We start from the raw sequence: 17,451 nt of genomic DNA, 5'->3' as shown, positions 1-17,451 counted from the left end.
TTGCAAGCGTCAGAATTGGAACAGAAATGCCTATGTTACCCACAAGGCGAACGTTTTGTATGTTGAAGATGCCATCGCAAGGTGTCTAAATAGTATTACCTGCTAAGCGGCCAAACGGGTCCTTAACGGGCCAAATGTTTATTGTTCTTGAGCACATCTCTTTTTGGAATTTTTTTATTTCTCAACATAGTCTCCTTTTAGGTTTATGCATTGCAACCAGCGTGTTCCCAATTTTCCTTCAAAAATAAATACGTCTTTTCGAACATCTCGAAATGTTGACTTGTTTCTTGGATGACCTCATTATTAGACCCAATCCTCTTTCCGCCGGGCCATTTTTGTTTTTCATAGAAAACAGGGGGCAATTCATAGCTCAATTCGAGTAATTGAGCCATTGCCGCTGCGGACTTGTGCACTTATGTGTATCCTGGTGAGAGACAATTTTTTTCTTCGCTGAATGGGATCGTTTTTGCTATAAATCAGCATCAAACGGGTATGATTTTCTTTCAAACATACGAAATCAATTGTTTTTGGCTTGTCAGCGTATCTCCAAAGAAAAGGATCAAGAGACATCCAATCAAAAGTGCCATTTCCTTAAATAAATGCAGTGTTTCGCTTTGTGTGACGGAATGCTCATTCTACCTTTCATACTTTTGTGGCACAAAAGTCAAAAACCGCGGTTTTATAACCAGTACTTTGATTTGATTACCCCATAAACTGTGTTTGTTTGGGGATGCAACGACGTTTCTATAGTTTCATGGGCATATTTTCAGTCCAAATGCGTCAATTTGTCTAATTTACAGTCAAAAAATTAGCCTTTTCGATGAAAAAAAAATTTGAAAAAAACCGCGCATTATAGAAATATCGTTTCCTAGATCGTTCAACTTGATCGGCGATAAACGATCAAAGTTCAGAACCGTGCAACATTCAAACATCATCTCTTTACATCGTGTAATTTCTATAGATTTAGAATCACTACATTAATATCAAAACCCCCAAAACATATCAAGAGATAATTCTCATCCCATTTCATAAGTTAAACTTTCGGTTACAAAAATTAAGAACTCGATGTTTTATTTCACAATTACAAGCAGCCAGATAGTGCGGTTTTAAAAACAATGAAATACCTTAAACGAGTTAAAAAATATGTGGACAAAAAAACAAATGACGAAACTGCTGAAAACGATGACGATACTGATACCGAGGATATGGTAAGACGATATGACAAACGTCGCTTAACAACACTCCAATTTAATGCCATCGCTAGTTGTTGTATAGTAGGAACCAACAAAATAAAATTTGCTAGAAATCTATTGGTAGAGCTTTTCCAAGTTGCAAAAAAGCACCAAAACAATATGTATTTTCCATATTTTTTTGATAACTTGTTTTCTTCTCCTATCATGCTTTCAATTGTCTATCAAAAAATAGACAGGATCAATGCCGTTTTCCAATTGGGTAAAGTTGACACTTTTTTCCTCCCTAACATTTCTGTCTTTTAACAAATTGAATATTCCTCATTTAATTAATAAATCATCCTCTTTTAGGTCATGAATCAAGATGTAAAGAAAGAAGATCCCCTACAGTTCCGCTTCAGAGCCAAATTCTATCCAGAGGATGTTGCCGAAGAACTCATCCAAGACATAACTCTGCGTCTGTTTTACTTGCAAGTAAAAAATGCCATATTGTCCGATGAAATCTATTGCCCGCCAGAGACCTCAGTTCTATTAGCATCGTATGCCGTTCAGGCACGCCATGGTGATCACAATAAGAGCACCCACACCGCTGGTTTCCTATCCAACGACCGTCTTCTTCCGCAACGTGTCATTGATCAGCATAAGATGTCCAAGGACGAATGGGAAGCATCCATAATGACCTGGTGGCAAGAACATCGTGGCATGTTGCGCGAAGATGCTATGATGGAGTATCTAAAGATCGCCCAGGATCTGGAAATGTACGGAGTGAATTACTTCGAAATTCGCAACAAGAAGGGCACTGACTTGTGGTTGGGTGTTGATGCTTTGGGCTTGAATATCTACGAACAGGAAGATAAACTGACCCCAAAGATTGGTTTCCCATGGTCTGAGATCAGGAATATTTCGTTTTCAGAGAAACGTTTCATCATCAAGCCAATTGATAAAAAAGCACCAGATTTTGTGTTCTTTGCGCCACGCGTCAGGATCAATAAGAGAATTTTGGCCTTGTGCATGGGTAACCATGAATTGTATATGCGTCGTCGCAAACCAGACACAATTGATGTCCAGCAAATGAAAGCACAAGCCAGAGAGGAGAAAAATGCCAAGCAACAAGAAAGGTAAGTTCAACATTTTTAAAACTATTCCATGACTGATCTGATTATTGTTATTCTTTTTAGAGAAAAGTTACAATTGGCTTTGGCAGCCCGCGAACGTGCCGAAAAGAAACAACAAGAATACGAAGATCGTCTCAAGCAAATGCAAGAAGAGATGGAACGTTCACAAAAGGACCTCATGGAGGCACAAGAGATGATTCGTCGTCTTGAAGAGCAATTGAAACAATTGCAAGCAGCAAAGGACGAGCTCGAACTCCATCAAAAGGAGCTACAATCGATGTTGCAACGTCTCGAAGAGGCTAAACACATGGAACAAACCGAGAAAATCAAACTCGAAGAAGAAATCCAAGCCAAACAGGCTGAAGTGTTCCGAATTCAAGAGGAAGTTAATGCCAAGGACGATGAAACTAGACGGCTGCAAGCTGAAGTTGAAGAAGCAAGGCTCAAACAGGTTTGTTTAAATTAAAAATGTTCAAGAGAATTGATTATAATATTAAATTGTGTGTTTTTTCGTAGGCTGAAGCTGCTGCTGCTTTATTGGCTGCATCAACAACACCGCAACATCATCATGTTGCTGAGGATGAAAACGATAATGAAGAAGAATTGGCCAACGGTGATGTTGGTGGTGATGTGTCAAGAGACTTGGACACAGATGAACACATTAACGATCCAGTTGAGGATAGGCGTACGTTAGCTGAACGAAATGAAAGACTTCATGATCAATTGAAGGTAAGTGCAATTGTTTTAGATTTAATTTATTTTAATAGGCTTCCAACAAGGATATCAGGTTGGTCATACATGCTACTTGGACTATCAAACAGAATATGAAGGAAAATATTATATCTACCACCATCAACAAGCCTCTCCAGCCAACTTAGTCACAAGAGGTCTTTATCGACTCTTGTCAAGTGTCCTTGTCTCGCAAGTCTTCATCTGGTGTCTTTGCATCTATCAAAAATCTCTAATAAATTGATTGGCTGCACGTGGCCTATTTTAGGTACACACATTCCACTTGCAGAACAACAAAAACTTATTGGGAATTACTTCACATTTGTTCATCCAGTAAAGATTAATTGGGATTAAATTCTTTGAAATAATTTAAAACTCCATTTAAAACTAAATCCATACAAAAAGAGCTTTAAAAACAGATTAGTTTTGCAGTGGTTTCGTAAAAAAAAAATTTCTCTACTTTGCATAAGTCTCACGAAAGCAAGGCTAATGTTGATATTGATTGGCACTGAAATGTTCTCTTTTTTGTTACTATATTCTATTTAATATTTAAATAAAGAGGAGTTTTCCTCATAATGTCTTACTTTCTGTTAAATATTTCCAATAAAAATTAATCAAAGAAATGCTAAAACCTAAAAACAAAAAATGTGTTAAAAGATGTTTTTGAGTTAGATGCATAAAAATTTCTTTCCCAAAAATCCAATAGTGTCAACTTTCATTTCTTTGCTAATTTCAAGCATTTTGAAAAGCTAATCGGCATTTTCTTTAATAAAGCCAATGTTTCTTGCCTTCCCAAAGATCGTTCGAATCACGAGCCCAAAACTCGAACCAAAACCAATTCGTCGTGAATTGATAGATAGTTTCTAGTATTTCAAGAGAGTACATTTCTCTTTTTCGGCGGTAACCAATCAATCAACCTGGTAACGTCACTTGCGCGATTTTCAACATTATTTTCACATAAGCAACAAATTTCTTCTTTTCATATACCATCGCTATTTTAACACTTCGTCCGCTAACTCCACTTTCGTGGTAGAAATATCAAAAAAAAAAAATTCATAATTCATAAGTTTTTGAATATGCCAAAACAATATAAATTTATTCATTTCTCTCCATATACTAAACATTAAAGAATTGAAAAGATTTCCGAGCTTTTTTTTACTTTTGTTCGCACAAAACTAAGGAACGATAATCCTTTTTAAGTCATCCTCAAACAAGAGAAAAGTATAGTAAAAACAAGGTGACTTAAATGCTCTTCTGCTTGCATAGCAAGAGCAAGTTCACAGGCGGGCCATGGCGTTCAGCGTAGGGAAAACGCATCTGCATATAAAATACTAAACGTATTTAAGGACCATAATAAATAATGAAAGGCTATTGTCTCACTAGTTAGTTATCTGTTATCTAAGGCCGCTAGTCCTCAAAAGGAATGTTACACTTGTATCAGCTCGTCCACTGTTAGCACGAGAAGGTCAGTGAGCACCAACCGCACTCCATGAAACAACACTTCCTAGTGGATAAAAACTCTCAACCATTCTTCTGTGCGAGATTGGAAGAGGCCTACAAATTACCGCCGAGTACGAGAGATTTACCTTTTCATGATAATAATTTTCTTGGAGATTGTCAATTCCCCGCAATAGGCTGTACCCCTGAATTTTTTTTTAAGTTGGTGAAGGCTGGGACATGAACCCAGACTTCTGACGTCACAGTCCATTAACCATTAGCATTAACCATTACTCCACGGGGTACTACAATTTTCATAGTTGGTCGCACTATTTCTAATCAGTTTAAAGGTAGTCATAACATATTGGTTCTTACATTTCTAGATCATTTTTGGGGTAGAAGGCAAAAAGTTAATCCAATTGAACCAAACTTTTTGATACCAAGAATATACAAATTTTAAGAAAATTTTACAATACAATTACATATTTTAAATTATATTTTTTTTTTATTTCCGTTCCAGGTTCTTAAACTAGATTTGGCACATTCTCGTGATGAGACCAAGGAGACGCTCAACGATAAGATTCATCGTGAAAATGTTCGTCAAGGACGTGACAAATACAAGACACTCCGAGAAATTCGAAAGGGCAACACGAAACGTCGTGTTGATCAGTTTGAAAACATGTAAAGTGCTTAATTTTCATTCACCCCACAAACAAAAAACAAACAACTAAAAAAAAGAAGAGAAAAAACTTAAACACAAAGTAAAAAAGGTTAATTAAACATTTAAAATTAAAAAACAAAACAATAAAAACAATTAAAACGCCATTGCAGTCGTCCAGTTATATAAAACAAGAAAAGATATGAAAAAAAAAATTGTTAGTCGAGAATATAAAATAAATATATTTTTATTTAATTACTAAAAAAAAGCAGAGACTAAGTCGATGAAACTAACAATAATAAAACAATGAAAAATAAAACAATACAATAAATATTATTAACAATTTAAAAATAAAAATTTACTTTGTTTTTATTAAAAAAAAGAAAGAAAAAAAGAATATAAATATATATTTGTATTACAACCATTGTAAAAAATTATAATTATAATAATAATAATACAAGGAAAAAGTTTTTTTTGTTTTTTTTTTTTATTATTATTATTTTCTTTATCAGATTTATAAGAATTCAAATATTAAAATTAAATATTTGAAAAATTAAAAAAAAAAGAATAAATTAAATAACAAATAAAGACTAAATAAAATAAATCAGAAACGTGAGTGGAACAATATAAAATTTTGTACTTGCTATCAAAAAACAAAAAATAAAAAAAAAAAACTTTTTATATAAACTTTTTTACATAATATTCTAATAAAATAAAAATTACATTTGCAGCCTTTAAATTAAATTAAAAAAAAAAGAAATCTACTGAACAGCAGCAATGTAAAAAAAATAAAAATAATAAATCTCTGTACAAAACTTCTAACGAAAAATAATAAAATATTAAAAAAAACTAGTATTAAATGAGGTTTATATATAAATCATTTATACAAAAAAAAAACTATAATTATTATTTTTTAAAGAATAATATCCTTCTGCTTAGATATTACGTATTTTTGTTTTTTTTTTTTTGTATTGTTTAATTTACATAGTTGGGGAATTTTTATCTTTCTATTATTATATTATTACAAGTACATAACTATGATGTTCATTTATTATATTAAAGTGTTTTTTTTTTCTTCGTATTTTAAATCGTTTATCTTATTTTTTTTTTGTTTTCTTAGGGTAGTGAATATATTCTGTATAGTTCTCAATATTTTTTTGTTTCCTCTTAATACATAATTATTAATAATTACCCTTAAAAAAACATATGTAGACACTTAACAACATGTAGGATCACAGTAAGATGAATTAAACAACAACAACAAAAAAAGTTAAAAAACTGATGCATTTTTTTCTATATTAAAAGTTAAAATAAAAATTGTTTTGTGTAAAATTTAATTTATAAACAACAAATATAAGTGTGTATTATTTTTTTCGTTTTTTTTTCATTTTTGGCCATGTTACAAGTAAATTTTTTCTGTTCACCTTAAAAATAGTTTGTGTTTTTGAATAAAAATTATAAAAAAAAAACAAAATCAGTGTTAGGTCTTTTTCTTTTTTTTTCTTTTGTTCTAAAAAAAAACAAAAACAAAATACTTAAATGCATTTCAACGCCCAAGTATTTTATTTTTATTTAATATTTTAAAGTTAATTTTCATTGTATTATTTTTTTTTTCTTTTGAAAATAATCCAAAAAAAAATATTAAAAAAAAACTAAGAAAGTTGTATGTTTCACAAAAAAAATAAATAAACAAAGAGAATGATAAAATTTTTGGTTTAAGTTTTTGAAATGGAATGGGATTCTATCAGAAAAAAAACAGCAACACCAACATGAATGAAACGATATATTGTAATAAAAAAGAAATAATATTTTGTTAAAAACAAAAAAAAATTGTGTTTTATTTATTTGTTTATTTATTTATTTATTTTATTTAAGGCATTTGGGCAGGGGTCGTATGTTGTAACCTCAGGTTTCGGAAAAATGTTCTTAGAGGTATTACCACCGAGTTTTTTCATTCTTCTTCATGTTTCTTTGAAACGAGTTTGAATTGACTATTGCACATGCAAAACTCCATATAGTGCCAGTAAAAACATAGACGAACGTTGAATCCTTGAGTAAGTATTTTCGGCTTATCAACTCGGACCAAAATGCTAAATTCCATACATTGATTTATCAAAACCGTTTCATTTAATTGATTTTGATAAAATGGAGTGTCATTTGTTTGACGACTTTTGTCGATAGTTAATCATCGAAGAAGAGTTTTGGTTTTGGGATTTTCTGTTGTGAACGATATTTTTTGTTTTATCGTTCGATCTGTTTCGTTTACAAATTTGCTATCGACTTAAATTAAGTTCATATTTCACAATAGCAAATACCTTTGTCGAAAGAGATACACAATACCAAAACAGGGCGCGAATTACGGCACACGATTACGATCATACGTTAACGTATTGACGCTTTATGCCTTTATGTTTTTTTACTTAGAGACAGCAATAATCATAACGGTAACGTTTGGTCGGAATCGTCGTGCAAAGTTAACGACTTTATGTTTCAAAATATCAGTGTCTTTTTAACGAAGTCAATTTCCTATAATCGGTCCTGGCGAGGTATCCGTCGTAGCGGAAATTTGTCCGATCTCATACGAATCGGAAGTACACCTCGCAGCAAAATTCGTATGAAATCGGAGAATTTTCCGCTACGACGAATACCTCGGTAGGGCCGAATGTTCTCATATATCCTGAACAAAACACTCCACTTCTTTGAATAATCATTTTTATCAAAAACAAACCCGACTTCCATGGTGGGTTTTATGGCTTTTCTAACAGTTTCTATGGCCAGAACTGAACGAAATTGAAATGGGACCACACAGGCACGAGCTTTCCAATACAAAAAGAATTATCAAAATTGGTTCACTCAGTCCAAAGTTATTAAGTAACAAACATAAAAAAAAAAATACAGCCGAATTGAATACCTCCTCCTTTTTGGATGTCGGTAATAAACCTGATTTTTTAGTTGGCTCAAAACACAAGCGTATGTTAATGAAGGGGAACAGACAAGCACGTGCATCACCTTAGACAAGTCTTCCTCTACTGAGCAGTCCCTCTAAGTAGAAGTCGGGTCAGAGCATTGTTGTCCATTTGCTTCACTGAACACTTCGTCAAATATATTTCAAATGCATGTTGATTACCCCAAAATGAGACAAAATAAAATTTTTATAAGGGAGGGGTTATACTTGCTATGTCCGGGTAATAATTGCACGGTGTTACAAAAATGAGGTTTTAAAATATACGCGGGCGGAGACCTATCAGGTTTTGTAGAGCTAGTCGCACTGAATACGAAACGGTATTTGAAAATCCCCTAACACCCCCAAAATCTGGAGTTACGGGCAAAAAACGGTTTTTTGGACCTTCACCCATTGAAAAAATTCTAGCTTCGACAATTTTTTACCCATTTTCGATTTTTTTAGAGTTTCTGATAGAAGATAAATATACCTTTTTAACAATGTATAAAACATGTAACTCGATTAAACCACTTAGAATTTATAAGCTGTCAAAGTTCAAAAGTTCATTTTTTTTTGTCATTTGCCCAACTTCGGCATCAATTTAAAGTATATGTTTTCAAAACAACATGCTATTTAAAAAATATATTCTAAAACTATATCTATTTCCCAATTGATTGATGTATTTTTTATGAAAATCACTTCAAAATTGGCTTAGAAAAAAAAAATTTTCGATTTCAACCCAGATACAGAAATTGGAACTTTTAGGTATAGAACAAAAATGTTGTTTCGGCACGTAGTAGGATAAGTTGGGCGCCAGGATTTGATGAAAGGTTTTTGTAGAGGAGCTCAATACAAACATTTTTTTTCTTTGGGAGGGGGGTCTATCTCCCCCCGTTTAGGTGGAAGGGGCATTTTTCTAAAAAAACATTATCAAAACAAAAAAAAATTATTAAAAAACAACGGCAACACTTACAGTAATAAATGATACCATTTTCAAAAGGCAAAATTGTGCATTTGATTCTAATTTTTAAATCAATATAATATTCCCAATAGTTTTTGAAATAATCGATTTCAAAGTTAAAAATAGGGGAAAAAAAAATTTTTAAAACTCATTTTATACTATTTTTGTCCAGACTGTGAATTTTAGTAAATAAATTACTTAAACAGAAAACTGCCTCAATTGATTCCTTATCGAACCGTGAAAACTATATGTTTCTATGTCTTCTAGTTTTTGGGAAAATTGAAAAATTATTTTATCAGATTTTTCTTTTTTCAAAATATTTTTTGTTTTTATTTTTCAATTTTCTCAAAAACTAGAAGACATAGAAACATATAGTTTTCACGGTTCGATAAGGAATCAATTGAGGCAGTTTTCTGTTTAAGTAATTTATTTACTAAAATTCACAGTCTGGACAAAAATTGTATAAAATGAGTTTTAAAAAATTTTTTTTCCCCTATTTTTAACTTTGAAATCGATTATTTCAAAAACTATTGGGAATATTATATTGATTTAAAAATTAGAATCAAATGCACAATTTTGCCTTTTGAAAATGGTATCATTTATTACTGTAAGTGTTGCCGTTGTTTTTTAATAATTTTTTTTTGTTTTGATAATGTTTTTTTAGAAAAATGCCCCTTCCACCTAAACGGGGGGAGATAGACCCCCCTCCCAAAGAAAAAAAATGTTTGTATTGAGCTCCTCTACAAAAACCTTTCATCAAATCCTGGCGCCCAACTTATCCTACTACGTGCCGAAACAACATTTTTGTTCTATACCTAAAAGTTCCAATTTCTGTATCTGGGTTGAAATCGAAAATTTTTTTTTTCTAAGCCAATTTTGAAGTGATTTTCATAAAAAATACATCAATCAATTGGGAAATAGATATAGTTTTAGAATATATTTTTTAAATAGCATGTTGTTTTGAAAACATATACTTTAAATTGATGCCGAAGTTGGGCAAATGACAAAAAAAAATGAATTTTTGAACTTTGACAGCTTATAAATTCTAAGTGGTTTAACCGAGTTACATGTTTTATACATTGTTAAAAAAGTATATTTATCTTCTATCAGAAACTGTAAAAAAATCAAAAATGGGTAAAAAATTGTGGAAGCTAGAATTTTTTCAATGGGTGAAGGTCCAAAAAACCGTTTTTTGCCCGTAACTCCAGATTTTGGGGGTGTTAGGGGATTTTCAAATACCGTTCCGTATTCAGTGCGACTAGCTCTACAAAACCTGATAGGTCTCCGCCCGCGTATATTTTGAGTGTTACACCGTGTTGTCGGCAACCCTATCACGTTTTGTATAGAAATATTTTTGCGTGGAACTCGATAAGAAAGGATCGACTTATGGAGGGATCCTAGACTAGTGCATCGTCACACCTTTGTCGATCACTCATTCTAATCTTCGCCAGTTTTTCAGCAAGGGTAGCGCCACTTGACCACTCTTGTTGTTGAAAACATGTACCAATTTAGCTGGTATGTTTTTCATATTTTTTTTTTCTGAAATTATCAAAAGTTGTTAAACAAATGAAAAACAAGTTTTTGTATTTTAAAAAATAAAGCAGTTTCTTTTTATTAATCATTTAACGCATTAGTATTTTTTTTTTTCTAAACAAATAACATCAGGCTTAAATATGTACTTTTAAATAATAAAAGAAAAAAAATATCAGAACAAAACAGCCCTATAATCAAATCAAACTATTTACCCTAGAACATTATGAGTTTTTTTTTATTTCTAAAAATAAACTAACTTAAACCATAAATTAGTTTTTTTTTTTAAATTGTGATTTATTATCTTTAAAAAAAAAACTATAATTTTAAAAATTTCAACTAAAAAAATTAAATAGTTACCTCACACAATCAGTCCAAACACAAAAGATACAAATAAACTAAATCAAAGTAAATAGAAGCTTTTCTCCTAAAATTAGAAACTAAAATAAAAGAGATCTCTAATTTTGTGTAGTACTTTTTTTAAATAGAAAAACTCATATATACTTATAATAATAAGAATTCTTATACTAATCAATTAATTATTAAAAATTCCTATTGAAGACAATTATTATTTTTTTTTAAATTCAAGTTTAAACAATAAAATTTGCAGACTTTTTTGATGGCAGTGTGTCATTTTATTTACTCTTTTTTTGTTTCTCTTTGTTTTGTAGAACTTTCTCTTTTCTTAAATTATTATAAAAAAAAATTGTGATATAAATATTTTTTTTTTGTCTTGTAGTCTTATTTACAAATAGTTGAGCTTAAATACTATAAAAAAGAATTAACAGGAAAAAATGAAATCTATGAGAGCGTCTGACCTTCCTTCCACTTCTTCAGTAAGGCACCCCTTTGTATCGGTGGTAATTCCTCATTGATTTTACGTAGGTTAAATGCATTTGATCTAGACTGACCAGTCGGTTGTGCTTTCATTGGTTTCCAATAGTCTTGATTACAATTTACCGAAAGTGGCTGAATAGTTGTATTTAAGGAATTTGCTAAAGAGAAACCAGAAACGGAGTTGGCTGAGTTAATAGTCACTGGCGGTTGGAAAGAGCCATTCATAAGAGGAGTAGGTCGGTGGAATAAGCCACCATTTTGGTCAATTGGATGGAAACCGTTTTGATGCCCTTCAGATATTGAGGTAGAAATTTGAGGGTACTGCTCCTGATCGGGGCACATTGAATTTTCACGCTGATTTGCACTCGATTGAGACTCAAATCCCGACGAATGTGAGGAGGCACGTGAAATATTCTCCTGAATGGAATTCAATGCATTGCGATGATCCTGAAAATAAGTATTCTTTTCCATTTGGGCTTGATGAGCGGCATTAACTTGTCCACTATTAAAATAACCACCTGAAAGCCAAGAAGCTGAGGGATTGTTAGTTGCTAAGCTGTTAGTACTAAAGCGTGAGGGAGTTAGTAAGTTAGATCTCTGTTGATAAACAGCACTGGTGGATACAGAGAAGGGAGAAGCAAGTGGTGTGTTAACGAAGCTAAGAGGAGCCTTTTGGAAACTATCATCATTAAGTTTATTTGTTGTTGAAGCATTGAGGGTAGCATTCATGACCAAAGGAGCTGTAAATGAGGCATTGGCCCCAAAAGTTGATTGTGGGCGTATACAATCGAGTTCCACATTTGAAGCAAATAATGAACGATTTGTTGAGAAGTTACTCATCGAAGCAGCGTAGTTTCGGTTCCTTACAAACGGCGACGACAAAGACTGATCAGGATCTTTAGAGAAACTTTGAAATGTTGGGGAACGTGGGGCGCCATTTAAACTCATAACCGAAGAAGTAATTGGAGATCTGACCAGACGCGCGGTGGAGATTTGAGAATGCGATACAAATGAGCGACCACTTGAGGCACTCATTACACTATTTCCGCTGCTGTTGAGTTTTTGGCTAATCAAACTGATGGTCTCGCGGGTATCTTCATCGCTGAAACAGTCTTCGGAGTAGATTTTGTGGAAGCTGCTGCTTGTGTCGTCATTTGGGAATAATTTTGACTCTGATTTGCTTGTGAGGGATAAGTAAATTGTGATAAGTGATGCAGTTAACTGAAAAGAAAACACAGAATTAGTTCAATTACTCAACAAATAAAACAGAAAATATTCAACCAAAATAATGTCCTTCGATGCTTTCAGCATATCGTTGTCAAGTATTCCACCAGCAAACAAACTCCACAAGGTCAACATGAATGTAAATCGACTTAGTTTGAATCCATCAACAAAGTTATGTAAGAATGCAAAAGTAAGCATCAAGAACGGCGAAGCCAGCATTAAAAACGAAGTCATATTTAAAGTGGCGACTTGAGGTAGTTTCATGCCCATTGAATAAAGCACCATCATTGTAATTGTCCTCAGGAAAAGACCAACTTTGAGTACCATTGGATGATTTGTTAAGATTTCCGAATACGAAGCAAATACTTTCATCAATGCTAAAACGTGTGAGATCATTAAAAATGAAAAATGGCCAATGCGATCTCCGAAAATAAAAGTCAAATGTTCCTTGGTCAGATCTGGAAGACCGCGCAAAATACAAATTGTATTAACAAGTGCTAAAACTGCTATGTAGATGGAAATTTTGCGCTTCATCTTTGTTTTTTGGGCATTTTTAATGCGAGCGAAATGAGGTTGTTTGAATTTTTCAGCTCCTTTGATGATAAAGTCGAGGAATTTCGAACCGAGGACCATTTTTTTCTTCTCTCGAAGAACTCGTTTTAGATGACGGTCGCATGTTGTGCAGAGTCGGTATTGTTCTTCTAGTTGATTTCTGAAATGAAGAAAAAGAATTACAAAATAGAGATATAAAAATGTAGAAAAATGCTTTATGTGAAGAATTCCTTAAAAAAGAGAGTCTGCAACATTTTTTCAGCGAACTGAAAGCCTGGTGAAAATTAAAAAAAAAAAAACGGTTTTAATAGTTTAAGAAGGAAATTAATCATATTATCTGACTATACAATGGATCGGTTTCTACTTAAAACCCACCCCCGTTCAATTTTTTTAATCGATTTATTTTAATTCTTTTTAATAATAGAGAAAAATATGCACGTTTAAATTTTTAACTTTTTATGTCAAGGATTTGACACTCTTTAGTTATTGCTTTAAAAATTTGTTTTGTTTAAGTTTCTACACCAAACTTTAAATGCAATGTTGTAAAAATTAAAATAAGTTATAATTTGTAAACTCCTGCTTGGTAACGAATTCTCCTTTTCCGTCTTTTGAAATAATTTAAATATCTTTTGACCAGTGGGAAAAATGTACGTAGACAACAAATCCAATCTCTTACACTTACACCGATAACCAAAAAAATATAGAAAGTAACAATATTTCCAGTTCTTGAATTTTTCGACATTGCAAAAACATTTATTAATAATTTTTTAGATGTACCCACGAATTTTCGTCTTATTTAACTGCAATTTTTCTACATTAAAAGCTTAAAATAAAAATTGGCAACTAAAGAGCTGAGATTGTTGAAGAGCCGATTCAGATTTTAGGCATTGATGGTCGACTCAAAAAACCCTAGACTTCTTCTTAACCTTTGAATATGACAAGTTCACAATCAGTGTACTTTCGCCTCTAGGCATATCAGACTATTGTATAACATCTGCAAATTACTTAAACCGTCATAATACAGTTAAGGAAAAAAAAAAAAACTCCTGAGAGTTCTTTTGAATTGCGGGAAAGCATACTCTGACGGTCCCAATAATTTCTTTAAACTGGTCACTACGCTTACCAGTACTTGCGCAGATATGATAAAAAATTTAATTCTATGAATACTTTTATCCTTTAAAGAGGATAGCTTAAAAGAGGATATCAGGGCCAGAAAAATAAGCTTAAGCTGGAATAAATGTGGACGTGTTGATCAGCAGCACTGCTCAACTTTTGTTGACCCGTTGCGATTAGTGCGAATTTATTTTCAAGTTTTGAGAATGAAATCGGAGTTGAATTCAAATACGACATTTTACTGACATTCAACATCAACACTGACACGTTTACTTTTAACTTATGTCGAATTCCTTTATTTTCTTTTTGAAAGGAATCCGAAATGAGAGTGTGGACAAGCAGCAAGCTGGTCAATAATTAAAAAAAAAAAACAGTGTTGATGAACACAATGTGAACGCAGCTTTCAATTTTTTGTCTTAACCTTTTAAAAAGGCAACCAATTACTTTTTAACTTTTGTCATAAGCAGATACCAATAATTTTTCTACAGGATCTTAGCATAAAACATACTTTTATAAAGCATTTTACAAGCAATTTCAAACCATATCAAAAGTAAAAGCTCGATTCTGAATGAAAACTCCTGGGAAAATATGTTCAAGAGAAAGGCTCCCATTCAAAAGCACAAGAAAGTTTAGCTCACCTTTAATTCCTTCACTGCTAGGACAATACCTATCTACTTCAAATAATTTTTGAATAATAATGCCTTAAACTAAGTTTCGCATCTAATACATTGGTTTGAAATTTGAGGCGGCTGAAAAACAGATTAAGACCCAGTTTAGGCCGTGTGTGAATTGCGTTAAATAGTTAAATTCGTGTAAAATTTTTGACACTATTGAGGTGAATAAAAAATTTTCAGCTGTTAAAAATTTATTGGGCTCCGGGACCTGGTTAAATTTGAGTTAAATTTTTTTTGCCGATGGTTTGGTTTTGTTTTTTTTTTTTTATTAAAAGGAGTATCATGGCAGAAAAAAGGCAGAAAAAATTTAAACAATAAATTCTTTTTTTGAAATTATTTTGTTCACCTCAATAGTGTCAAAAATTTAACACGGATTTAACTATTTAACGCAATTCACACACGGCCTTATTATCTCTCTATTATATTTTTCCTATTACTTGTTAAAAAGTGTCAAATTGCATGCAAATTTGAAAGTTTGCCGTTTTAAATGGCGACATTAAATTTAATGGAGTTTGAGTAAATAAGTCCTAAAAGGAGTTTATTCTCAGTGAAAAATTTAAGAATACATAAGAACAAGTACCTGTGAACTCGATTTGCATTTTATTTTAATGGACATTATCAGCCTTTTTGTGATTTACAACTATCGATCGATAGTTGATAAATACTGAAATTTGGGATATTTAAACCTTTAAACTTTTCAATGGAATTTTGTAATTAGACTTCATTTAATAACGGTTAGGATCATTCCGCTTTCAATACTTTTCTTAATTAAGTAATAAGATATCGAAATTTAATTCTTTTCGACTATAGATTGAAATATTACAAATTAAGTCGCAATTTTAAACGATTTAGTAAAATGCTAAAGCCTTTTTAGTAATTTACTCAGCTAAAAATCACTCGGCCTTTGGATTAGTAATTTACTAAAAAGGCTTTAGCATTTTACTAAATCGTTTAAAATTTTGCGCTAGTCTTTAATTTGGGGCTATTCAAGTATTTAAATCCATAAACCTAATTTTTAGAGAATATTCATAAGAACTGAATTTTAAAAAAAATATTTAACAAGGTTCTAAGGGTTCAGGTGTTATTTCACTTTCCAATACAAATGCCCAGAACCTAATAAACAGAACCCAAATAAAAACCATAAGAGAAAAGTATTATTTAACGACATCCTTATCATGGAAACAATCATACTTGTGAATTCTATTGTATCATAAAAAGGAAATTTTCTTTCATTTTACCTAACATTTCCCGATAAATAAAAAAAACATCTTAAATAAACAAAGGTGAGGCAGGTAACAAAAAAAAAGGTTAGGAAACAGCTGTTTGCCGGAATAAAGTAACCAATTATTTAAAATAAATAACAAAAGTTTTTCAATTTTGTCACTGAAAAAAAAACTTAAAAATTCAATTAAACTCATTCCTTTCAAAAGAAAAAAAAAAACAGGTTTCTCTTTTTTTGGTTATATGGCAACTAGCTACTTACTTGTAAACCTTGAGTTCCTTTTCAAATTTGGACTCGTTCTTCGTTTCGAATTGTGCCAATTTCTCAATCTTCAAACGTTGTCCCTCATTGCAAACATGACAAAATCCATTTGCCGGGAATTGGTCACTAAAATCGGAAAAATCATTTTGTCTATCGTCTCTCTTCGCCGAGTTGGAGGATGATAAATTACTGCAGTCCAGCTGTTGATAGATTTCCCTATTATAATCGCCATCCTTTGTAAATCCATTATATTGGTCACATTGTGGACATGTGAAACTATTTGCATCCAAGTAAGGGACTTTAGTATTTTGATTGCAAAACCAGCAATTAACAGTCACTTTAAAGTTTGATCTAAAAATAGATTTGCGTAAGAAAAAAAGCGGAAAATTCAATTCAATTAAAAAAATCACCTTATTTTTACGTATAATTTGTAAAGAATTAAAAATGTCACAAAAGTTATTGATAAAAGTGGAATTAGGCTTATAGCCAGTGGTAATATATGTTGCATTTTGTTGTAGTTCAATAAATTTTTTTTTCTTTTTGTAGCACAACCGATTGGATAACAATTTTCTTTAAAAAAAAAAACTTTTTCTTTTTTTTTGCAAACAAAATTTGAAAATTTGCCGAGAATTGTCACATCACACGCGCACCATGAAGAACATGCTGCGTGCGAAAAAGACGAATGGTGATTTTTCAACTTTTTTTTTCAAGCAAAGCCGCCTTTTTTCGGTTTGACAGGGAGAGTGGTGAATTTTATTGGTTTTCTTGCTGTTGAGGTAAGAGAGAGGATGGACTATTTTTAAAAGGGTGTTCCTGATTGATCAGAACGATTTCCATCTATTTTTGTATTAATACTGACTTTTCATTAGTCGATTTTTCTCGTGCGGCGAAGATTTTCAGCACAAGTTGAGTAGTGGAAAAATAAGCCACAGGGGATAAAAGTCAAAATCCCCATAGTAGATTGTAGTTATACCTTAAAGATATTTTTTTCCACTACAGCAGTTGAT

The 17,451-nt window shown here is 32.0% G+C and overlaps 2 protein-coding genes across 4 annotated transcripts in view; one reads left to right on the top strand and one right to left on the bottom strand.

Moving 5' to 3' along the window:
• The window catches only part of LOC129912656 (moesin/ezrin/radixin homolog 1), a 53,902-nt gene extending 48,505 nt beyond the window's left edge, over positions 1-5,397 (top strand). For all 3 annotated transcript variants that reach the window (XM_055991001.1, XM_055990999.1, XM_055991002.1), the window contains exons 4-7: positions 1,542-2,308; positions 2,369-2,756; positions 2,822-3,034; positions 4,992-5,397. In XM_055991001.1, the coding sequence (XP_055846976.1) occupies positions 1,542-2,308; positions 2,369-2,756; positions 2,822-3,034; positions 4,992-5,156 (1,533 nt within the window). In that variant the 3' untranslated portion in view covers positions 5,157-5,397. The remainder of the gene's footprint in view (positions 1-1,541; positions 2,309-2,368; positions 2,757-2,821; positions 3,035-4,991) is intronic.
• A 5,610-nt stretch (positions 5,398-11,007) lies between these two features.
• On the bottom strand, positions 11,008-17,150 carry LOC129909645 (uncharacterized; the record flags this gene model as incomplete). The annotated part of the gene is made up of 4 exons (XM_055986722.1): positions 11,008-12,619; positions 12,680-13,334; positions 16,445-16,795; positions 16,855-17,150. Coding segments are annotated over 4 exons (2,559 nt in total), but the record flags the coding sequence as incomplete, so codon positions are not given.
• Between the last annotated feature and the right edge of the window lie 301 nt (positions 17,151-17,451).

The sequence above is a fragment of the Episyrphus balteatus genome, chromosome 2 (genome assembly GCF_945859705.1).
Source record: "Episyrphus balteatus chromosome 2, idEpiBalt1.1, whole genome shotgun sequence".
Taxonomy (NCBI): domain Eukaryota; kingdom Metazoa; phylum Arthropoda; class Insecta; order Diptera; family Syrphidae; genus Episyrphus; species Episyrphus balteatus.
Note: the sequence above shows the minus strand (reverse complement) of the source record. Positions and strands in the feature narration are given on the sequence as shown.